Source organism: Eschrichtius robustus, chromosome 3 (assembly GCF_028021215.1).
Source record: "Eschrichtius robustus isolate mEscRob2 chromosome 3, mEscRob2.pri, whole genome shotgun sequence".
Classification (NCBI taxonomy): domain Eukaryota; kingdom Metazoa; phylum Chordata; class Mammalia; order Artiodactyla; family Eschrichtiidae; genus Eschrichtius; species Eschrichtius robustus.
In genome coordinates, this window is record NC_090826.1 from 185,914,477 (window position 1) to 185,939,625 (window position 25,149).

General features: G+C 36.4%; 1 protein-coding gene across 1 annotated transcript in view; it reads left to right on the top strand.

The window, feature by feature from the left end:
- PTPRC (protein tyrosine phosphatase receptor type C) overlaps positions 1-22,845 on the top strand; it is a 120,374-nt gene extending 97,529 nt beyond the window's left edge. Inside the window, exons 17-32 of the mRNA XM_068538573.1 lie at positions 395-504; positions 1,074-1,164; positions 1,256-1,332; positions 5,844-5,880; positions 5,978-6,075; positions 6,795-6,920; positions 8,636-8,793; positions 9,007-9,142; positions 10,808-10,957; positions 14,044-14,134; positions 15,365-15,498; positions 16,587-16,721; positions 18,332-18,454; positions 18,678-18,856; positions 20,384-20,519; positions 22,018-22,845. Coding sequence (XP_068394674.1) covers positions 395-504; positions 1,074-1,164; positions 1,256-1,332; positions 5,844-5,880; positions 5,978-6,075; positions 6,795-6,920; positions 8,636-8,793; positions 9,007-9,142; positions 10,808-10,957; positions 14,044-14,134; positions 15,365-15,498; positions 16,587-16,721; positions 18,332-18,454; positions 18,678-18,856; positions 20,384-20,519; positions 22,018-22,293 — 2,057 coding nt within the window. The 3' untranslated portion in view covers positions 22,294-22,845. The remainder of the gene's footprint in view (positions 1-394; positions 505-1,073; positions 1,165-1,255; positions 1,333-5,843; positions 5,881-5,977; positions 6,076-6,794; positions 6,921-8,635; positions 8,794-9,006; positions 9,143-10,807; positions 10,958-14,043; positions 14,135-15,364; positions 15,499-16,586; positions 16,722-18,331; positions 18,455-18,677; positions 18,857-20,383; positions 20,520-22,017) is intronic.
- The last annotated feature ends 2,304 nt before the right edge of the window (positions 22,846-25,149 follow it).

Below are 25,149 nucleotides of genomic sequence, written 5' to 3' on the forward strand. Positions count from 1 at the left end.
CGGGGACAGAGGGAGAAATCGTGGGTCACCTGAAAGTTTCCATCTTGAATGACTTTGTGAATGGTGGTCCTGTTTGCCAAGATTTGAGATGCTAGAATAAAGGGAAAATTACTTTGAATATCTTGACTTTGAGGTCCCTATGGAATAACTGCATGGAAAATGTGAGAATAAGAGGGAAAGATTAATACAAAGTCCAGAGGGGGCTGGAGCCCAAGATTTAGACGTCATAGGTTTACAGGTGAATCTTTATGTGTGAGTGAGAATTTCCAGGTGGAATGTGTGTGAGAAGGAAAGACGCTAAGGACTGAATCCAAGGTATATATTTAACGAAATTTGCACGAACAAGGGAAAGAGAGACATTAACACTAGTCGTGAATCTTTACTACGTTTAAAGATGATGAGAGGCAACTGATGAATGTGGAGCCCATCCATGCAGATGTTTTGTTGGAAACTTACAAGAGGAAGATCGCTGATGAAGGGAGGCTCTTCCTGGCTGAATTCCAGGTGTGTGCTCTTCTCGATACGTGATGAGAAAGTTTACTCTGTTATCAACGTAATTCACCTTAAATGTCTTGTATAACCATTTGCCTTGATAGTTTATCCCACGTAATAGTGCAACGGAGTCAAAGCAGCTATTTATTAGCAGATATTTGCAGACCAGAAGAGTGACTCATTGTCATAAAACTAGTCAACATTTCAAGATAATGCTGCCTCATTGTATGAATACTAGTTATGAAGCTGTATCTCGAAACGCATTTGGCTGATTTTGTCCTTATGCTCTAGGTGATCATCCAAGTGTGTTTTTCAGTGAATTTTAAAGTGGCAGAGCAATAACTGCTAAATTTGCTCTCCCTCATGGGATTTATTCTCCAAGTAGCCTATCATTCATTTTTCTTAAAGAGTGTTTTTTACATAATTCCTAATAATGTTCATTTCAATTACCATATGCAACTTGTTCATTGGTGTAAAGGAAATACGTTCCAGGAGGTGTCATTTGCTCAAAAGGATAAGCGGCAAGGGGAAATGGTTTTTCTTGAATCTGCTGTGACCCAAAGGATCTTTGTGCCTTTCAGAGCATTCCGAGGGTATTCGGCAAGTTTTCTATCAAGGATGCTCGAAAACCCTTTAACCAGAATAAAAACCGCTACGTTGACATCCTTCCTTGTAAGTGCTCATCGAGAACTGGATTTCCATACATTTAGGCTACTTGATTATTCATGATTTCACTTATTTAATATTTCTTTTCTTTGAACAGATGATTATAACCGTGTTGAACTCTCTGACATAAACGGAGATGCAGGGTCCAACTATATCAATGCCAGCTATATTGATGTGAGTAAAAAATGCGTAACAGCCAGATGGTTTTATATCTTCATCATTTTGTCACTGACCATTTTCATTTTTCTGGTATCTATGCATTCTGTTCAGCTCCTTCTTTGTCATGGCAAATTTTTATTTGTTTAAAATTTTATTGGCGTATAGTTGATTTACACTGTTGTGTTAGTTTCAGGTGTACAGCAAAGTGAATCAGTTATACATATACATATATCCTCTCATGGAAAATTTTTAGAACTATTATTTGAAATGATCTGAAGGAAGCTCATAAATGCCATTGATATAAACAACAAAATCACTAATATTTGCAAGAATAGTTATTTATTATTTGTTATTGGTGCTAGGTAATATAGGATTTTTCTTTCCAAACAGAATGATAACTAAGAATTAAAATACTCTTGTACCTGTTATACGCTGGATATTATCTAAATTATCTATGTGTGTATTTCTCATAAGAGCCCCGTCTTTGCCCCTCACCATAGAGATGAGGACTGGGAGGCCCTGGTTAATTTGTTACTTTTGCCCTTTTTCTTTTTTATTTATTTATTAATTTTTGTTTTTAGTAAATGTATTTATTTACTATTTCTGGCTGTGTTGGGTCTTCGTTGCTGCACGCGGGCTTTCTCTAGTTGCGGCCAGCGGGGGCTACTCTTCGTTGTGTTGCGCGGGCTTCTCATTGCGGTGGCTTCTCCTGCTGCGGAGCACGGGCTCCAGGCTCGTGGGCTTCAGTAGTTGTGGCTCACGGGCTCAGTAGTTGTGGCTCACAGGTTCTAGAGCACAGGCTCAGTAGTTGTGGTGCACGGGCTTATTTGCTCTGCAGCATGTGGGATCTTCCCAGACCAGGGCTCGAACCCGTGTCCCCTGAACTGGCAGGCGGATTCTTAACCACTGCGCCACCAGGGAAGTCCCTGCCCTTTTTCAATTAGTAACAGTCTGAGGATATAGTGCATGGTTAATTTATCTAAAATGTTTTAAAATGTTATTTATTAAACAATTGTTCAGTAAGTAATGCATGACACGAATTAAAAAAAAAATTAAGCAGTATAAAAACACAGAGAGACGTAAAAAAAATTCCTCCCACCCAATCCACCATCTACCCAGTGCCTCCACCTACCTTAAAAGGTAACCTCTATGTTGTTTCCTATCTATCCAGCGGGAGTTTTTTAATACACAAACAAGAAAACGCCAACATTTGTTACCCCCTCCTTTATCCAAAAATGTTAATGTAATATTCACACTGTTCTGTATAATGCTTCATTTACTTAAAACATATATCTTGGATACATAAAATATCACTGTAAAAAGCAGGGACTGGCAAGCTTTCTCTGTAAGGGGCCAGATAACAAATATTTGGGGTTTTGCAGGACATACCATCTCAGCCACAGCTACTCGGCTTTGAAGCCCAGTGACTACACTTCTATAAACAATACATAATGCGGCTGTTCCGAAAAACAAACTGCATTTACAAAATCAGGCCATGCTGATTTGACCCACAGGCTGTAGGTTGCTGAACACAGAACATTTCTACATCTTTCTTTAATATTTTTAGAGTAATTCTTGGCATAGCTGCATTGTGATGTATCTAATCAGTTCCTATAGTAACAGGCGTTAAATATGGCTTCTAATCTACTATTGCAAACGATGGTTTAATGAATAATCTTGACTCATATTATTTCTCAATGAGTTTCAGCATATCTGTAGGATAAATTCCTCAAAGAAGAACTGCCGGCTCAAAGAGAATAAGCGTTTGTAATTTTAAAAGACATTTCCAAATTGTCCTCCACTGGGGTTGTACCCATATATGTTCCACCAGCAAAGTATGAGTGTTTATTTCCACACAGACTGCCAAAACAGTGACTATCGAAAATTGTTTTTGACAATCAAACAGTTGACAAAGTGTCTCATACTATCATCCATGCTGGTTTATAAGGTAATTTCAAATTTTTCTCAAAGAAAAAACAATTGAAATTGAGGTTTGGTTTGTTTGTTTTGATCTACATGATTATATAAGCTTTCACAAACTTTCAGTGAAGAAAGTAAAATGTTCCAATTCTATCTATCTATTCATTTACTTATTTAGACAGTGTATTAATTCCCCAGAGTGGACATAACAAAACATCACAAACTGAGTGACTTAAAACAACAAAGATGTGTTTTCTCACAGTTCTGGAGGCTGGAGGTCTGAAATTAAGGTGTGAGCAGAGCCATGCTTCCTCTGAAGGGTCTGGGGAAAAATCCTTCCTTGCCTCTTCCAGCTTATAGTGGCTCCTGGCCATCCTTGGTGTTTCTTGGCTGGTAGCTGTATCACCCTGTTCTGTGCCTCTGTCTTCACGTGGTCTTATTCCCTGTGCGTCTCTGTGTCACTGTGTCTCCTTTCTCTTATAAAAGACACGAGTCGTTGGATTTAGAGCCTATCTTCACCCAGTATGACCTCATCTTCCACAAAGACCGTATTTCCAAATAAGGTGACATTCTGAGATTCTGAGTGGACATGAGTTTTTTGGGGAACATTATTCAGTCCACTACACACAATTTATGTAAAATTATAGAATAATGAAAAAAAACTTTTTTACTTGGATCATTCATGAAACAATCATCTCCAACTTCTGTGTCCTTTTGTGAGATAGCTGATGATTTTCCAGAGCAAAATTCTTGACATTAATGATTATGATGACACAATGATGAGATATATATATATATATATATATAATGATACAAGTTATTATACATTTGCTATTTATCAATCATGAATTTAAGTGCTTTACATATATTGATTCAATGAACTCTCACAACAACTCTGAAGCAAAGCTAGGATGTTTTTTCTCAAGCATTCTGTCTGGAGACAGCCCTCTAACCTGTACAATGTCCTACTTCCCATCAACTTTGTTTGGTGCATAAGAGTTTTTGTAGGGAGATTGGGACTGACATATATACACTAATATGTATAAAATAGATAACTAATAAGAACCTGCTGTATTAAAAAATAAAAAGAACACACCCTCTCACCATACACAAAAATAAACTCAAAGTGCCTTAAAGACTTAAACATAAGACATGACATCGAAAACTCCTTTAAGGGAGCATAGGCAAAACATTCTCTGACAGAAATCATACCAATGTTTTCTTAGGTCAGTCTCCCAAGGCAGTAGTAGAAAAATAAAAATAAAAAGTAGAAATAAACAAAAAAACAACAAAAAAAGAGTTTTTATATCTTTGTTTCATGTTGTCCCTGTAAATCCTATCCCAAGCAACACATACCTCTTGCCCTGACATGTGCTCTTGGTCTCCACAATGCAATTTCTTGTTCGCATGATATTCAAAAGGCTTGTTTACAGTGGCAACTAACACTTTCAAATGTGAGGTCATAGTCCAAAAATAATTACTAGGACTGTGTCATAATTTTGGCCTCTATTTTAACTGATTCTGTAGGTGACCACTGCAGGCCTTCACAATTAGCGTTGAACAACTTTTTGTGTAGTGTCTTTTCCAAACAATAACTTGTTCTTCAAAATAAAGTCATTGAGAGCAGATTTTATAAGGATTTAGATAGTCTCTAGGAAAAAAAAACTTATATTTTCTGTTCAAATAAATATGGTAATTATAGTATCGAGTTACACTTACTTTTCTCCAGCAGACCTGGGAGCTCATGGAAAGAATATGTCTCCAGATTTTAGATAGGTACTTGACAGACTGTAGCCACTCAATGAATATTTGTTGAATAAATGAATGTATGAGTAATACTATATCATGAGATAGAAGTTTCAAGAAGTTACTAAAATTAATCATGAATTATTGTGGCCCACGTGACTGAATTTCAACTAAGGGCAAAGGTTATCTCTCTGAAAGGCTTTTCTGATCACTGAGGTAAGTTTGAGGAGTAGGAGATAATTTGGAAGAAACTAGCACAGTGTCTCACCTGTCTCTATTCCTTCTTTGCCTTGATAACTGGAGTGGAGAAAGCAGACATTGTAGGTAATAAAATGAAAGTTATTGTATCTCTTACCTAGAGTGGCAGAAAAGGATTCTAGGTAATCAGCGGTATATCCCAGCACTCGTTAAGAGGTAGAAGTATGGGGCTGACCTCAGGATGATTTATTGAAAGAAATTGAGTAAAAAGTATCTCTATGGCTGGTAAGGAGGTTCGAATTCTGGCAGATGGTGCTATAAAGGTTGGCAGGATCTAAAATATAGGAGTGCCTGTATTATGCTTATAAATTGCCGCACCTTCCCACATGAAGATAAAGTCTATCTAGTTTTAAAAATTGTTTAGGGTATATAGCAAAAACCCATGAAGGTCATGAATATTGTTTTTAAATGTTGACTAACATATTTGACACAGTTAACTGCCATTGAGTTAATAAAACCCCACTTTTAATTTGAAACTGCCCAGGGAAATACACAATCAAGAAATGGCAGATCTAAGGCAACTTCCCTATCTCACACTTTTGCATGTAAATGGATAACTGAGCACTCAGTAAATGATATACCTCTGTGTGTGTTTTGAACAGGGTTTCAAAGAACCCAGGAAATACATTGCTGCACAAGGTAATTTCCCTGAGAGTCCAACATTCTTTTTGAAAAATTGTTTTATAGCACTTTTAAGAAGATATTTCTTACCAGTTTTTATTTGTTTACCCCCTAGGTCCCAGGGATGAAACTGTTGATGATTTCTGGAGGATGATCTGGGAACAGAAAGCCACGGTTATTGTCATGGTCACTCGATGTGAAGAAGGGAACAAGGTAAGGACCCAGAAGGTTCAGAGGGTGAAGGTCCAGGACTCACAGGGTGGAGGCTGGATGTTAGGAAAAGACAGTGTTGAATTGCATTTTGAAAAGGCACATATGTATGTGCTTGATGACAAAACAGACCATTCTCTGTTTGAATCAGTATAACACTTGATTTAAAATTTCATACTTGTAGAAAAATTAAATATGCACATATATAAATATTTGTATATAAGTATAAAATTTAAATGTTTCTGCTTCATTGCTGGACTGCTATGTGATTCCTAGTTTGTTGCAGTATTATTTTAAGTTCAGTACACTTCTGTGGGCTGATTTCACAAGTACTTGTGAACGCTTGAAACACACAGACCTTGGGCAGATAGATGAAAATTCATGTAATGTGACTTTAGGAAGCGTGAAAGCCTCCCCATCCCCCAGCCTGAAATTAACCACACGCAACCTCATCATTTCTGCTGACCACCAAGCACGTCCCCATTTAATATGCAGCTAAGCCTGGGAAGATCATCCTTCTTCCGCTGGGTCGTATGAAGGAAATACTTCAGGGCACTTAATGGGAAATGGAATACTTTCCAAGCATCGCAGTTTACAGGAGACTATAAAAATGTCTTGAGACTTTCAAAGAATACATTTTTGTTTCTTTTGTTTTACAATGAATGTTTAACAAATCCATTTACATGAAAAACTGGAATCATTAATGATTTTTTAAAATATAGAACAAGTGTGCATTATACTGGCCGTCGATGGAAGAGGGCAGCCGGGTTTTTGGAGATGTGATTGTAGAGATCAATGAGCACAAAAGATGCCCGGATTACATCATTCAGAAGTTGACCATTGCAAATGTGAGTTTGCTTTATGACATAATTTTAATTTTCATACTGTTTGTCTAAAAATATAATTATGGAATATTAAATGTGAGACATTGAAATATATCTGGAAAATTATTTTTTAATGAAGTGCAGGAGGAAGAGTTGGGTTAGAACAATAATAGAAGCCAACAGGGTCAAGTTAAGTCACTAGTGAAAATAGTGTTTGTCCACACCACATCAAAAGTGTTTATAATGCTGTGACCCTTGAAGTATCAAGAGCTCATCAATTGTGTTAAATGGATGACTGAATTATTGAATGAATGATAAAATAGTCCCTCGTCTCAATGGGTTTATTACCATTATGGAAAATATATACAAATGGCACAAAGACTACTGTAAGAAGTCTAAAGTTCTAACTCTGTAGGTGAGATAAAATGTTTAGTTCAGAAAAGAAAATTGTCAGTGTGACCTTAAATAATAGTTAAAATGGCGGTCTTCTCATATATTATATGATTCTGCTCATATGAAAAGTCTAGAATAGTCAAATTTATAGAGACAGAAAGTTCGTTAGTGATTGCTTGGGACTGAGGTGGGTAGAGTAGGAATAGAGGTGACTGCTAATCTGTATGGGTTTCTTTTTGGGGGTCATGAAAATGCCCTATAATTAGACAGTGGTGATGATTTCACAACTCTGTGAATATAAAGAAAACATTTACACTTTAAAGAAATGTGAAAATATCTTAATAAAGATGTTAAAAAATGGAAGTCTTTATAGATAAGGTTGAAATTTTCTCTGAATTCCATTTATTGGAGGTTTTCTCAGTAATCTAAATTGTATTTCCATATGATCCAGATCCATTTTGTGAAAGAAAAAAATACCAGTTGCCTATTTCTCCCAAGGCCTTCTAAGGCCCTGTGGCATCACTAACAACTATGCCCTTGGAAGGCTGTGGGACAATCCCACCAGTGGTTCATGGCCAAAGACATGATGCACTAAAGCCAGGAATGTAGAGGCCAATACCATTCTGGTTATGTTGATTAGTCTGACATTACTATTCTTCATTAACTCAGTTATTTCCTATCTGAAAATTAAAACCAACCAAGTTTGTTTGTTTGTTTGTTTCTTTCTTCTATTATCTAAATGTAGGTAGTTCTTCTTCATACTTGGTCAGAGAATTATGAATTATGCATCTTCTAGTGCTTACCTTGAAACTGGGAGAGACATGAGCTCTAATCTGGAGCTGACTTCCCTCAGTTCTCTCTCTACAGTCGAGCTGACACTTCTAATATGAGAAATATAGCATTAATCAAATAATTAATCAGACTTTCTTCATATGACAATAGTCCTGTTTGTCTTCCTACCAAGCAGAAGTATTTCAAACAGCTGTGAGAATGGCTTTTACTTTGTATCTTTTCACAACCACTCACCAATCCCCTTGTTTTGTGTGTTTTTATTTTGTTTGTTTGTTTGTTTTTGGCTCGGCAGCATGATAGTTCCTAGTGGTTTCAGCTACACTTAACCATATGTTACTTACCTTCCTGGTAAGTAATTGCTTACTGGTTGGTGCATGCCAGTCCTGCGTGATGTCTCAATTCCTAGTTATTCATTGGAAAGGAAAATGTAATCATGAGTGAAAAAGAACTTGCACCAGGAGTTTTCTGTACTGTTCCTCCCTTCCATCTACTTATGTCCCATAGTTTGCTTTGAGAAAAAAATCATCTAAAAAAAAATATTATCCCCTGGCTAGAGAAAAGAAAAAGCAACTGGGAGAGCAGTGACCCACATTCAGTTCACCAGCTGGCCAGACCATGGGGTCCCCGAAGACCCTCACCTGCTCCTCAAGCTGCGCAGGAGAGTGAACGCTTTCAGCAACTTCTTCAGTGGCCCCGTCGTGGTGCACTGCAGGTAAATAAAGACCTCCACCAAAAGCACCAGGGCTGTTCAAATTTTCACTCCTTGTGGTGTTAGGGCCACCCTCCTCTTTGGCAATTGCTACTTTGAGAAACAATCTATGAGGAGAAAATGACATTGTTTTCTCTGCTTCACCCTTGCTGGCTTTTCCATTCATTTTCCTGCCGTGATCGATCATACCTTCAACCTTTTCATTTGTTTTGTCAGTGCTGGTGTTGGACGCACAGGCACCTATATTGGAATTGACGCCATGTTAGAAGGCCTGGAGGCGGAGAGCAAGGTGGATGTCTATGGCTATGTCGTCAAGCTAAGGCGACAGAGGTGCCTGATGGTTCAGGTGGAGGTATGTTTCAGGCTGCAGTCACTATCCTCACTTTTGCCTTTTGGTTTAAATCCTTTTGTGGTGGGAGTAGTGATCTTAAAGGAAATCCATATTCTTCTCAACCTCGAACAGTGGGTGAAAGTTGTTTTCTTTTAATTTCCTGAAAACTAAAGCACCAATCGCAGTTAGAAGCATTTTGCATTAGTGGCTGAGAGTACTGTGGAAGGAGGATGACTATAAAATGTATTTAAAAAAATAATGAAATAGCACTTACACATATCAGATTGGGAAAAATTTTTAAATGCCAAAACCCAGTTTGGCAGCATCTCATAAAATTAAAACTGGGGAGACAAGAATAGGATGGTACAGTGGTTAAGAGCCTGGTTTTGGGAACTAGATGTAGCAGTTTCAAATCGTGCTTGTTATTCTTAATACTGTGCACCATTTTACCAGTGTTTAATGTCCCCGTGCCTCAGTTAAGTCGTATGTAAAATGGAGATAATGATAGTACTTACCTTACAAAGTTAAGACACAAAGGGTAACCCAAGTAAGCACTTAGAAAGTCCCTGGAAGATGCATGTAGTCAGTAATTGTAAGTGATGGTTATTATCAAAATTGTCTGCATTTGACCCAGCAATTCTACATGTATGTATATAACCGAGAGAAGCATTTGCAAATGTGTGCAACTAGAAACATGTTCAAGAATGTTCATTGTGTTCAGCATTGTTAGAATAACAAAAACATGGAAAACTTAAATATGTATCAATATGGGAATGAGCAAACAGAATGTGGACATATGGACTCTTTGTAAACAAATGCTCTGCTGCGATTGATAGGAATAATCTAGGTCTGTAGCTCTCTGTGTAGGTAGATGCTCAGATGAAAACAGTGAGTGAATATAGTCACCAGATGAAACGTATACAATTCAATTTATGTCATTGTTAAGAAAGGACATAAAAATGTACAATGTTATAAATACATAGATATTAGTGTAGAAGTATAAAAACAGATCGTACACGAGAAAAATAAAAGAAATTATTTCCTGTGGAAAAACACAATAGAGTGGAAGGATACTACAACCAAACTCAGGGGACTAGAGGTGGTGTTAAAGAGGCTTGAATTTTATCAGAAATATGTCATTTATTTAAAAATGGTGGATTCAAATATGATAAAAGGTTAGGAGTTGTTAAATATGGGTTTGGCCTATTGTGCTTTTTAGAATAATTTTCTCTATTAAAAGGTTCTAGGAAACTCTTTTAAAAAATGTGTTCTATGGCATATCAACCTGCTTTTTTCTTTCTCAGATATAGTGTGAAACTTATTATAGTTTTATATATTAGTAATTTAACTTACTGACTCAATACTAGTCACAGAAGGAAGTAACAGATAATGTTTTTTACGTGTTAGGAATGAGATATAAGTTATGCCCTACCTTGTAGATGCCTCATCTATTTACCAAGCTATTTTTTTTTTTTCTGGAGAAAAAATCTGAGATGGAATTTGCTTATATCCCAGAGAACCATGAGAGCTAACTTCCAGATTGTTTAAATGTTACAGATATCAGTTTTCTTTTCCATACCTTGTCTCCATATGAGCAAAATTATGGGAATGTAGAATTTATTTAAATGTGATTTATAGGGCTTTAAGTTATCAATTAATTATGTATATTCTTCCTTGAAACTGTAGGCACAGTACATCTTGATCCATCAGGCCTTGGTGGAATACAATCAGTTTGGAGAAACAGAAGTGAGCTTGTCTGAGTTACATCCATATCTGTCTAACATGAAGAAAAGAGATCCACCCAGTGAGCCTTCCCCACTGGAGGCTGAATTCCAGGTAACAACAGTGATGACAAGAGCACCATTACCGATAACTTGAACCTCTATCTCTTTTCCAGTGCTGTCCTATGCACTTGACATAGTTCTTGTATTTGGGCTTTGCCATGAAATGGAGCACAGATGAGAGAACTAAGACACGCAGAGTTTAAGAGAAATGCCTGAAAGCACACAGCTATTCCATAGGAAACTTGTTGAAACCAAGAAATCTGATTCTACAGCCAGCATTTCAACCGTTCTTCATTAAGCTGGTATAAAGTGAAGTGTCAAAATAATAGTATATGGCCACAAAATTGGCCCGCCAAAGGCAATGTAGCATCTCACCTTTAAAAACTACATCTGGTTTTGGTTTGTAAAGGAAATAGTTAGAGGAGTTTATGACTACTTAGGAACATGAACTGGCTGGAGCTGGTAGACAGAAACTAAAGGATAAATAATGTGTGTCCTAAGCTATTTATCAGGCAGTTACTCTGAACACTAACCTAGGATGTAGCTCACTGTGATTTCAGAGAGTTGGCATAGCTATCTCCAAATTGCTCAGTTGTCAAAAAAATGTTCTGTAACTTTTCTCTTTCACCTATGATTTTCAGTTTATTGAATCTTTCCGTAAACTACCAAACTGGTCAATTCAGAGGGTTTCACGACAAGACCAGGAATGTGATTTTAATCAAATGCAGAATCGTTTAACGTTTTGGATCAGAGCGGGGCTGGGGTGGGAGTGGAGCTTGAGATAATCACCAAGTACCACGATCCACCAGAAGACTGTACTGTGGTGGAAGAGCTAGTAGGCTACTGGCATGGTCTTCAATAGAGGGGTGTTATCTTATTCTTGCTCTTTTAGCTGATAAATTGACCGCCTTTAATACACTAACCCCACTATACTGCATATAGACAGACACTGTTTAAAACACTTATAGATTTAATTTAAACATTCATATGTAAGGTCACTTAAAAAAAGGGTAAATTCTTTGGCTGAACAAATATGATTAAGTCTGTGCTCTGTACTGAGTACAATTCTAGGCACAAGAATCAAAGTGATTTGTATGTGGACATGGGGATTGAGTGTGATCCAGAGAGGTAGTGACCACAGCTCTCAGAGAAACAGTGAAATTATTCCATCTAAGCAGAAAGGGAGACAGAAAGTGAGGGTAGAGATGGAGGTTGGTTGGTAGATTAGTGACGGGAAGTCGAGGCAGTTCTTGTCTAATTGCCTTATTTTTCTCAAGAGAATACGAAGTAAGATCATTGGTTGGGAGTCTGGGGGGACAGAAGTGAGTAGGGCAAAGAAGGCCTTGTGCTTGAGAAAGAGAAAAGCATGTGAAATAGTTCTATCAAAGTAGGAGAGCAATCTCCCAGGCAAAGGTGGTAGGGGTGCCGGAATTACTGTTGGATCTTTTGAAATTTATGGTCATGAAATTAAAGAGAGCCAGTCGGTTTTTTGTTTTGTTTTGTTTTTGTTTCCTACAGTAACATTGGGGCTAGAGCTGTGTATAGTTGGGTTAAACCCATCTAGAATCTTTTAAAGTGAATAATTGAAAGTTGGGAGGCAAAGGCTCTAAGGGTGTTTGCAAATGAATGATATAGTGTGGACGATAAAGAGCGTATTGGCCACAGAAAGACATGAGGGAAAAAGGGAAAGGAGTAAAAACAATATGATAAAGGTTTTCATAGGATTGCAGATTGCTGGATTGGAGGTACTAGAATAAATGACTGGGAAGAATAGAGGTAATTTTCCATAGGAAGGATGGTTGAAGTCATAATTTTTAAAGTGATGCAATCTTTGGAATGAAATCTACCTACAAAAGTGGAGTGGGGAATGTGGATGTCTGAAGAGAGGAGGAATATTATAGGAGGTGAAGAGGCTAAGAAATGCAGAGGCTGGAGTGTGATTTGAAACAAGGTTCCATATTTAGTTTGAAAGAAGTCACCATAGTTTTCGAAACGTTTATATACAATACATATTCACACATACCTATATACACACACACATATATGTGTAGAATGTGTGTGTATAATCTTCCTGAACTTTGTATGATGAGCTCTCTCAGTTTAGGTTATTCATCCACTTGAAAAATATTTATGTAAGTTATTTATTGGGAAGAGAAGACTGCAGGCAGGGAGATCTTCCAGTAGAGATTGACCAGTAAACAGATATCTAAAGGGTGAGTAGAGGTTAGCAGAGTGAGAAAAAGGGACAAGGATAGTCCAGGCAGAAAACACACCTGAGAATCTGCCAAGAGTTAAAGGACAGCTTAGCCCCTTCCAAGGCTGGGGGAAGTAGGTTTGGCTGCAGTGCAGAGGGTCCCAGCAGGAGGTGAGGCTGCAGAGACAGTCAAGGGCATCTCCCGACAGGCTTTCCGTGGGATGCTGGATCCTTCCTAACAAAGATGGGGAGCTGCCAAGAACCTGAGGGGGGACCTGCTCTGTTTTGTGTTTTAGAAGGATTAGAGAAAGTGAGATTGAAGATAAAGAGGCCAGTGAAAAAACTGCTGATGTTTTCAAGTGAGAAATGAAAGCAGATTGAACTAAGTAGGAAGAGAGAAAAGCAGAAGGATCTGAGAGCTCCACCCGGAGAAATGATCGGTCTTGTCGACTGATTAGCTACGGCGAGGGAGAGGGAGAGAGTCTGGAGGGCTTAAAGAAATGAGGTATTGATTATTTGAAGCGTGAGCCTAGTCTTCGGCAAATGCTTCATCTGGAGAATTTACTTTGGATCATTTAAAATAATTTACCATTGCTTTTGCAATATGGAGAATAATCAACATCTATGCGGTGCTTTCAACTTACACAAGAATAAACCATACTATTTTGCTATCCAGCACCTCTTAACCGGGAAACACATTCTGTTATATAATTGTATATGTTCAAATTCGCCATGTCAAAGTACTTAATACCTGAGCAATTATAAAGAAAAATTCCGAGGCCAACTTAAAAATTGTGCCCTTAGGGAAGGTATGCAAATTTCACAAAACCTGGTGAAATTCTTTTCTTTAGGGAGCATCAATAATAAACTACAATAATAAACTAAGCCAATACATAAATTTTTAAAGGAGTTTTCCTTTCTGTTTCTTTTTTTTTCCCCCTCAGAGACTTCCTTCATATAGGAGCTGGAGGATACAGCACGTTGGGAATCAAGAAGAAAATAAGAGTAAAAACAGGAATTCTAACATCATTCCATGTATGCAGCTTATTTTATTTTTTGTATCAGATAAAGTGAAGCTCTCTTTTGAATTTGTTTAATGTGAGACACACACACAAACCATTTGGAAGCAAGTTTTCAACATTTGCTTGACAGTAGAGAATAGTTATAGGCTATTTGAATTTTAGTTGTAGCAAATACATTGAACCCCAGACATTTACAATGGACTTTGGAGGACAGACAATATTCTGTGTTTTCTTTGTACCAATTAGTTCAGAAATGGGTTTTCAGGAAGATGTAACCTCTGAATCTGGGGGGAAAAAAGCCAAGTCCTCTTCACCGGTTTTCTCTCATCTTCAGTTTATTGCAGTTATTTACTCCAGGGTAATTGTTAAATAGCAAAATTACATCCTTTTATTCCCTTTATGTTCTCTGTTTATCCCTTCCTTACACCAAGGAGGTTAAAAGTAGACGGGAAATATACTATAAATCATCAAATTTAACAGGTCAAAATAAGCATCATTTTCAAGACTTGGATTTTGTTACTTAAGTCTATTGATAGGACCACACCTGGTACAACTATAATTTTATTCAGCTGCCTACACTAAAACTAGCATGGAGAAAATATAACCCAAGGTAATAAGCTGGACAACCAAATACATCGAATCAACGCATGGCTGACCTAGTTAATTACTGAAGAGGTCCTTATGAATATAGTTTAAACTATGGAATTGATGGTGATGTAGCTAATCAGATCATTTGATCAGGTTATTATAAATGAAAGAAATTGAGAAACAGTGAGAAATTATGGACTAAATACTTTTCCTGTTGAAATAATTATCTGAGATACCCATTTAATTAAGATTGTTAAGTGAATGTTAATATGATATAATTGAGAAATTAGGTTTTTACTTAAGCTATGTATGTTATTAACATACATGTATTTTTAAAATTTTTATCCATCAGAATGATGATATTCCATGGAAATCTAAAGTATATGTATCAAAGATTGCATAATCGTATGGAACATTATGACATAGAGTTATGGCCTATATTTTTTTCTGGAACTTTCTTGGGATCTTCTTTCTATTAGGCTTGTAAAAAATAATTTGTTAATCAATAAAAATGGAGCAGAATCTCATTCCTTGTAGATCAATACACGTACATCATGTAATCTGTCACTTCTAAGTGACTTTCTAATTTCCACGTGACGATCAAGCACGGATTAGGCCTTTCAAGGGAGACTGACTGCTACTTTGTTTTGCGTAGATGACTTTAACAGAGTAACACTTAAACATGAACTGGAGATGAGCAAGGAGAGTGAGCACGACTCAGATGAGTCCTCTGACGATGAGAGTGACTCGGAGGAGACGAGCAAATACATCAATGCCTCCTTCGTAATGGTAGGTCCTTATGCTTCCAAAACCCAAGGTCCGACTCTAAAACTATATATGTATGTTATTATGGCCATGCATTAAGTGATTCTATAAAGGAATGATGAGCTTGACCATAACTATGTATTGATTGACGTGAGAGTTTCCACTTTTAATGCTATATCTTAACTTATTGCAACACTCAGACGTCAAAACCTAATGAGTCGATACAAAACAAAACAATGCTATTAGTTACAGTTTATGGCAAATATGACTATAATATAATTTGAAAAATAATGACCTTTCAGCAAAAGCAAGTATCTGAAAATGTTTATACTTACTCATATACGCAAATTGTAAGCAAACTCACGTTTGCATATTTGTATAGTTAAAGACTTTTCATTCAGATTTTCTGAATACTTAAATGAGTCTGTGTCACATACCTTTTTTCTGATACACTGAGAATTCAAACAAGGAACTTTTAGTAATTCAGTAAATACTTTTTGCATGTACACTAAGTTGAATTTATTTCTTTTCCCAGTTTTCTTAAAATATTGATATGTATTCATAGAATATTAATTATAAGATAGCAGAAGAATATATAAACAAATTAGAGACATGATGAAGATAACTTGAAATGCTTATGCTTTTTTTTCTTTTTACCATCACATTAAGCTTTCCAGTGGAAAAAATGATATTTTTGGAAGGAAAAATTGTTAGTTTTCTAAAATAATATCTTCTAAACTTGATTTCACACTATTAGCCAGGTATTATCATTAACTAAGTAAATATCTTATATATACATATCACGTTGTTTTTTGGACCTAAGAATCTTTTTTTTTTTCACTTTTAAAAAGTTAAAGTATAGTTGCTTTACCATGTCATGATAATTTCTGCTGTACAGCAAAGTGATTCAGATATATATATATATATATAAAATCTTTTTTTACATGCTTTTCCACTATGGTTTATCACAGGATTGGACCTAAGCATCTTAATTTTAGGTAACAGCATTGATATCAAATTAAGTGACTGTAATTTCAAACGGTTATTTTAAGCATCCACTGTTCTCTCTCCAGCACAAGTAACTAAGTCTCACCTTTATTTTTTTTTTAAAGAGTTATTGGAAACCTGAAGTGATGATTGCAGCTCAGGGACCACTGAAAGAGACCATTGGTGACTTTTGGCAAATGATATTCCAAAGAAAAGTCAGGGTGATCGTTATGCTGACAGAGCTAAAGAATGGAGACCAGGTTTGTACTTTTAAGAAGCTTTTAAGTCTTTCTGTTCTAAAATCTGATTCTTCATTCTTGGATTACTTACTTGATTGTTATACCTGAGGCCTTTTGATCCCTCTGTCACACAATTCCATTTGTTCGTTCTCCCCGTTTTCCATCCAAGCGCTGGCCTCCAAAGTTTTGCATCCGGGTTCCGACCCTCTCTCCTCTTTGCCCCTCACCAGCCCTGCCTAATGCTCACGGATCATATAATGCACAGCAATCTCAGTGCCACCCTCTGCTAAAAACAACAAACAGTCACATTTTCCTTTTTTTTTTCAGGATAGAAACCAAACTCCTCAGTCTGATATTTACGACCCTAAATAATCGGGCTCTATGTATCTTTCCATTTTCCTCATATTTTTATGTTTTCCATACTTTCCACCCTGGACAAGTAGATTTACTGACTGAATCTTGACACATCATTTGCGTTCTCCTCACTGACTTGATTTTCTGACATTCCATGTATCTAAATGTGCCCTCTCTTCCCATTTTGATCCCGTTCTTCTAGAACGATAAAACTCCGGAAAATTTATCTCAATCCTGTCTTCTTTATATCCACGTAATATTTATCGTCATAAAATTCTATAGTTGGAGGCGAACCTGAGATCTAACTTGATCTTCTGCCTAATGCCTGTTACATGTATTTGAGCCTTTCCGAATACCTCAAGTTATCAAAATTTACCTGGCAGTACATCTTAGTTTTAGCGCCTAACACATTAATCTGACATATGTTCAAGCTTATTTAATAAATATTCTCATAAGTATGCATTATACTATATGCCTTCTTTTTCTCTCTCTCTTTTCCCTATGTACCCTTGTACATAGAAAATGGTTTTTTTTTTTTAATCTTTCTGTTTTGTCTTTTTTAAAAAAGAAATCTATGTTCAGATTTTCAACGTGGAATTCTAGCAATCTTTTCCTTCATCTAAATTGGGAAAGTCAGGAAATGGAACGGGAGCGTGGGCAGGAATGCCTATCATGGTCAGCAACTGTGGGACTGTATTTGGTGGAAAACCATTTGAGGAAGGAGGAAATACCTTTGTGATCCACCTGTTCTTCAATTTGACCCTTTCCTTGTATATTCAATCAACTGATATAGACAAGATAGAGACAAAGCTCCAAGAGGTGTAACCTCCTTCCCCAAGGATCCCTGGAGGAACAGAGAGACTTAAGTTATTGCAGGGGTCATGACCAACATCAGGTCAACCCATCCATTTTGAGAAGGTGATGGTGAGGGTATGGAAGGAAGGGAAAAACGAATCTGAGATCTACACCAGGGATGGCAGAGCCGTACCTGTGGTGTCCTGGCCACCTCGGCTATCCCTAGGTTCCCTTGATTTGCACAAGGCAACACCATGTATTTGTTGAATGGATGTCCAACATACTTCAAATAGATTTTAGATCTTTATGATTAAGATTCAATTTCAGAGCACAAGTTGTAATTTCAAATTTAATAGAACAGAGGGAAGAAAAGAGAAAGAGGACAGGGATAGAGCAAAGACAGAGAGAGGTACTCTGAGTGCATTTAAAAACAAACAGAACCCTTGGGCAGATGATGTTGAATCATGTTCTTTCTTCTCTAGGAAGCCTGTTCTCAGTACTGGGAGGAAGGAAAGCAAACATATGGAGACGTAGAAGTTCATATGAAGGACACCAATAAATCCTCAGCCTATACCATCCGTGCATTTGAACTGAGACATTCCAAGGTATACAAACAATTTCAGGAGTATGTATCTTTGGGGTAATTGATCTGGTTGAAAAACTAATATAAACCATTCTATGAACACAAAGCAACTCTCTCTATAATGTTCTCAGAATAAAAATTTTAAATGATTTAAATGAAAGTAACTGTGAGGAAAACATGACTATCAACTTATCAGATGGGCTGAGCTTCACTCGAGTTCATGTTCCCTTCCCTTCTGGTTTTAGAGGAAAGATCCACGAACTGTGTACCAGTACCAATTTAACAATTGGAATGGGGAAGAACTGCCCGTGGAGCCCAAAGAATTAATCTCAATGATTCAGAATCTCAAACAGAAACTTCCCAAGAAGAATTCCACCGAAGGGAATAAGTTTCACAGGAATGTGCCTCTCCTCATTCACTGCAGGTGGGTGGGATTCGATGGGATGTGCGCTAAAAATCAGCATCCTTCTTGACCTCTTGGTTTGCACCTTCTGTTAAATTCTATTCCTCCTAACAGATAAAAATGTATGACCGCAGTGGAAGCCTCTTAGGGAGTCGGTCACTCTCTGCCATGTGCTCCCACAGCATAACTATTATAGAAATACAGTAGAAATAATTATATTTTTAGTACAATGTTGTTAGGCTGTGAACCTGGAATGTCACATGTCCTGAATGAACGAATGAATGAGTGAAATGAAGGATGCGAGGACAGACGGATGGACGGATATTGCATTTTATTTCTGCCTAGTGCATTGAGCCATGCTATTAGGCGTCAGTAAAATCCAGAAGACTGAATGCTTTGCCTCCAATAAACATATCTTAAGCTATTTATTAAACTGAAATCCCAATGTTTAGCAGCTTCGATTTGAAACCCATCACCTGACTCTCTAAACGGACCCCAAAGGCAAAGATTTTAATAATATACATAATAATACTTGATTTGATTAACTTCTGTTATGCAGACACTTACTTTCATCTGTGATAGACATCCACCTTAAATAAGAGATATTGAAAGAAGGGTGTGTGATATAAAATGTTTGCATAAAAAATGGTAAGGTAAATTAGAAATGAAAAATAGTAAAGTAAAATGAGAAATGTAAATCTAGCAAAGGGCTTTTAGAATTTTTGAGAAACCTTCATTATTATTATTAGAATTGTATACGCTATAATCAAGACCTTAGACAGACATTACTTTTTGGCATTTATTTGAGTTTTCAAAGGTAAAACTTAACATGGAAAGAAAAATAAGGGAAGTTTAGGTTTTAAAACTGTATGTGTTTCTTAGGGAATGGCTGAATACCTACTATATGTTCCTTGTTATGTACAATAAATAAAGTTCTACTATTAACATATTCCTTAAATTGAAGTTTTATTATAATCTAACATACCTTTCACAGTTTGGTAAGTAATTTGGTTGCCCTCTTTTTAATTAGTAACTTCACTAGGTATCATTTTTCTGTTGGTGCAGAAGTGTTAACATTTGTAAAAAGCACTGGAGAGGCAGAAGAGAGGAGAAAAAGCATGTGGTTTAGTAATTTACAAAATATCAGGTCCAGTATTTCTGGTTTCATCAGTTTCTAACCATGCCTTTATCTTCCCTAAATCTCAGTATCCTCATCTATCTGGCGGATATTATCATATTTGTCTTAACAACTTCAGATGTAAATTAAAGTGCATTGTAATTGGTAAAGTACTAATAGAAGAAAGTATATTTTTAAAGCTTACGACAAATATTTCTTAAACTAAAGGATTATTATATTCCCAAATTGAAAAAGTTTGCATAAAACATGCACTTAGCAGAAATGCTTTGCTCTTAAGAGACTGGAATAAAATTAATTACAGTAAACATAAAGTGAAGCATGTATTCTTGTCTCGCTCTTTCAATTTTTATTCCAATGTCACTTTCTCCATGTAATGTAGAATTTTTTTTAATCTATTCTTTCTTTTTTAGAGATGGATCTCAGCAAACAGGAATATTTTGTGCTTTGTTAAATCTCTTGGAAAGCGCAGAAACAGAAGAGGTGATAGATGTTTTTCAAGCAGTAAAATCTCTACGCAAAGCTAGGCCGGGAATGGTTCCCACATTTGTAAGTATACCTCATCATTGTTTTTAACATGTTTTGCATTTTTATTTTGACGATTTCTTCTCGCTCCTTCCCTCCCCTCCCCCACTTCTGATCCTCTCCTTTCCATTACTTCTTTTCTATTTACTTTTCTAGTCTTCTCTTTTAAATTCCATTTTACATGATAATTCACATTGAATTATTATTAGTATACATAAGAGACCTAATTGGAGTTTGCCAACACTTTGTGGTGGTGGCTCTTGAAGAACATTTTTTTAAAAGCTCATGGATTCCCTCAGTTCCCCCACCTTTAATCCTGTATCAATTTGTGTTGCTGTGTAGCAAGCCACCCCAAAATTTAGAGACTGAAAAAGAATAACGTTTATTATAATTCAATGATATGTTTGATCAGCTGAATAGTTCTGCTGATCACATTAGGCTTAGCCAACCTGGACCAGGCTCACTGATATGTGTGCTGTCGCTGTTGTGTCCACTGGGATTTGGCTTGTCCAAAAGGACCTTGATTGCCACTAGGCTGGCAGTTGGCTGGCATTTAGCTGTGGCAATAGGGATGAGTGGATCCCACGTCTCTCCTCATCCAGAAGCCTAGCCCGACACATTCCCATAAAGGCAGCAGGGTTCGCAGGGGCAGAGTGAGACCCCTTGGAGCCAAGGCTTGGGACTGGAGCATGCCTTCCTCTGCATTTTATTATCTGAACAAGTCACAAGGCCAGCTCAGGTGTAGGGCATGGGGTCGTAGACTCAACCTTTGTCCAAAGGGCCTGCAAAGTCACCTTGCAAAGAGGTGTGGATACAGAGAGGATAATGAGTGAGCATTGTCGTAATCAATCCAAGCTGTGTCCCCTGTGAGTGGTAGTGACCACAGATGATGGTCTGGGAATTAGTAACAAAGTAAACTTAACTACTCACTCAAATATAGGCAGCTTTTACTTATGTATGACCTTGAGCTTGCATGTACTGATGTTAAAAGTGTATTGAGTGCCTGCTATGTGTTTTGCCATTAAGAGACTCATTGTTTAGTGTGAGGAAAAGGCAGACATTTATTAAACAATGTAGTAAGTGAAATGACAGAGAAATTATTAGAAGAATATGAATGAGGGCACTGAATTTAACCCAAGGGGATCAGATTGGCTTCCTGAAGCCGGTGACTCCTGATCTGATGCTAAATGATACGTAGGCATGAACCAAGACGGTGGGCACCAAAAATGGCTTCCTTTGCAAAAGCTTAGGAATGAGACACCCCACACGGCCTGCGAGGGGGCCGAGCACCAGTTTGGTGTGGCTACAAGGTAAATTCTGAAGATTGCCCTGCAGTCAGTCCTTTAGAACTGTAAGGAGGGTGAACCATTTAAAATGTTCTTTTTACGAAAACACATGAGAATTGTTTTCTGATACCCAGGTCTTCCCCAAGTAAAGGATTAAGTCTTGCTAAATTTCATCTGATGTAAAAATAATGCCATAAACCTCTTTTGTTTAATTCCTTCCTTCTTCCCTTTATTAGGAGCAATACCAATTCCTGTATGACGTCATTGCTAGCACCTGCCCTGCCCAGAATGGGCAGGTGAAGAAAAACAACCAACAAGAAGATAAAATTGAATTTGATAATGAAGTGGACAAAGCAAAGCAGGATACCAACTGTGTGAGCCCACCTGGTGCCCTGGATAAGACCCCTGAAGGAAATAAAGAGGATGAAAGTTCCAAACCCGCAAGTGGCCCTGAGGGGACAGAACATTCCGCCAATGGTCCAGCGAGCCCAGTTTTAACTCAAAGTGCATAGGAGAAGGCAAACATGGGGCAACTCAAAACCTCACATTAAACATGTTATTTCTATTTTTCTAGAACTAGAAAGGCAAAATAGATATACAATGGATTAATGAAGTGTTTCATAAAACATGTTATTTCTATTTTTCTAGAACTAGAAAGGCAAAATAGATATACAATGGATTAATGAAGTGCGTGGACCAATATTTGTGGGAAGTTTCTATTTTACAACTGTAGAAAAATATTTAAGACAGTTTTGCTGAAGCATTTTGTACAGTCTTATACTTATTTTAAATCTTGTCCATCATTCAGCAAAAAACAACTTCTTTGTAGTCTTTGTGTGTGTGTGCATGTGTGTGTGTGTGTGTGTGTGTGTGAGGCAGACAGACAGACAGAAACAAAGAGGCAGAGAGAGAGAGAGAGAGAGAGAGGATGCTTTCAAGTAAATCTAAATGCTCTTGAGAAACTTTGCCTTTTGGGTTTTTTTTTTTTTTTTTAAGAAACATAACATTTTATACGGGAAATATTAACTGCTCAAAGGTTGTATTTTTTTAAATCATAAACTGTGTGTGGGCTCTGTGTAAGAATAACATGTACATTTCTAGAATGACCTCAAGATGGCCTCCTTGTTCTACTGAAATATATCTTATAGTTTACTATGTTACTTCTAGAAACAGACATAAAATAGTAGGTGTGTATAGTTACTATAAGAAAGTTAACTAAATTAACATTTGGAAATCTTATATTCCGTATGTTAGCATTTAGTACAATCTTTCAAGCTTATTTAATCTAATTTAAAATTTCAAGAAAGCCTATCTTGTTATCTTCATATGGTGTTTATGATTTTGCAACATGGATTATTCTCTGTATAATATGTGAAATTCATTGCTTGATACTTTTCACCCAAAATTATATGTTTGTTAAAATTGAACTTAAATAAACATCTTTAAACAAATGCAATTTGTGTTCAATCCTTAGGACAAAAATGGAGTCATGCAAATGTATTTGTTCTAAATATTTACATACAAAGCCTAACGTAGCTATTTTTATGGAATAAGACATTGATATGAGATATATAATATTGCATATGAATAATTTTCATGGTAAAATTTGTCCTTGCCTTTCACTGAAGTGCATTTACTTTGAATTTCTCAAATGTTTATACTGCTTTTACCAGGAATTGATAACAACAATGAAATTCAATCATTATCTTTTCTTGTGCATAAGTGTTCACATGTTCATATATGAATTATGTAAGCAGATATTGAAATATAGGCTTATGCAATTAACATTTGTAGAACAACTCTATAGGTTTTATTTTTTTAAAGATCTATAGTCTAATAATTGTTTGGGATCTAGAAAAAATTCAAGAAAAGGTAATAAACAAAACTTTTATTGAATTTGCTTCAGTTTATTACATTAGTCACACACTGCCTCTAAGTTGGCTTGGTTCTCTAGATCGTCACTATCCTGATTGAGTTTAAATATCTCAACAATACATCATCAATTGTTTTCCATTCAACTCACATTCGTCTTGTGTTCATCCTTCTAATTCTTTTATTATACACACAAAATTAGCAATAAGTCTTTACATTATTGTATAGTACCTTGCCATTAACATATTAAAATAAGTGAATTTTAGAATGAAGCAATAGTTTCTAATTTACATTGTTTACTTATATCTCTTTACTTACTAATGATAAAAAGGGGGATTGGGAGTCATGAGCTACGAGCTCCAGAAAGAAAGAAAACTCGCTTTCTTTTCTCTCATTACTCATTCAAACAATGTGCATCAGTTTCTCCAACGGAAGCTTGATCAGTCGCCATTTACTAGACAATGTAGTTAAAATTTAGAGTTCTCAAATTCAGTAGACTAGCGTCATATGTGTCTATTTTTTCCTGTGAACTGCTTCAAAATGCAAAGAGCAAAAGTTCTAAAGTTTTAAAAAATTTTTATTTAAATATAGTGGATTTACAATGTTGTGTTAGTTTCAGGTGTGTACAGCAAATATATATATAATATATATATATATATATATATATATCTTTTTCAGATTCTTTTCCCTTATAGGTTATTACAAGATATTGAGTATAGTTCCCTGTACTATACAGTAAGTCCTTGTTTATCTATTTTATATAGAGTAGTGTGTATATGTTAATCCCCAACTCCTAATTTATCTCTCTCCCCACCTTTAAAAGTTCTAAATTTTAAATAATCTACAAGTAAAGTTTTTATTTAGAGGTTTCAGCTGCAAATGACATCTTCAAATGTGGATGTTGTGTGATTTAAATGTGTATTTGCCACTGGAGTTTATCCTTTTGAGAAGACACAAAATAAATACTTAGATAATAGAGCAATGGTAATTTCTATCTGTTTAACAGGAGCAAGCTAGAAACATTTTTTTCTTCTGCACGTGAGAAGTTGTAGTAAAGGAAGTGCTGGAGGAGAGGCCAGTCAGAAGGTCCATTACTCTGTGAGAATATGTATCACTCAGAAGTCGGGGCCCATTGCGTTAGAAAGTGGAATCATATGTCTATGATTTTTATCTTAAAAAATAAAATAATATGTGAATTATAGACCCATGTCTATGACTACAGTTTGCATTCCTAGGGAATCTGTCGTGTTATATAAAAAATTCAATTTATAAAGCTTGGCACTGCCATTAGTAATGCCAAGACCTAGTCAGAAAAATTACGCAAAAAGTTCCAACTTAATAAAGCTTGGTCCATTTTAGGGATAAGGCTTGGATTCCATTATATATTTATTAGACAGAAAGAGACTATGTTATGTTTCTTTTAGAGTTTGTTTACTTTATTTCTGGTACCAGAATTTATTGGGAATAAAAGATATAAATACTTAGTATTCTCAAAA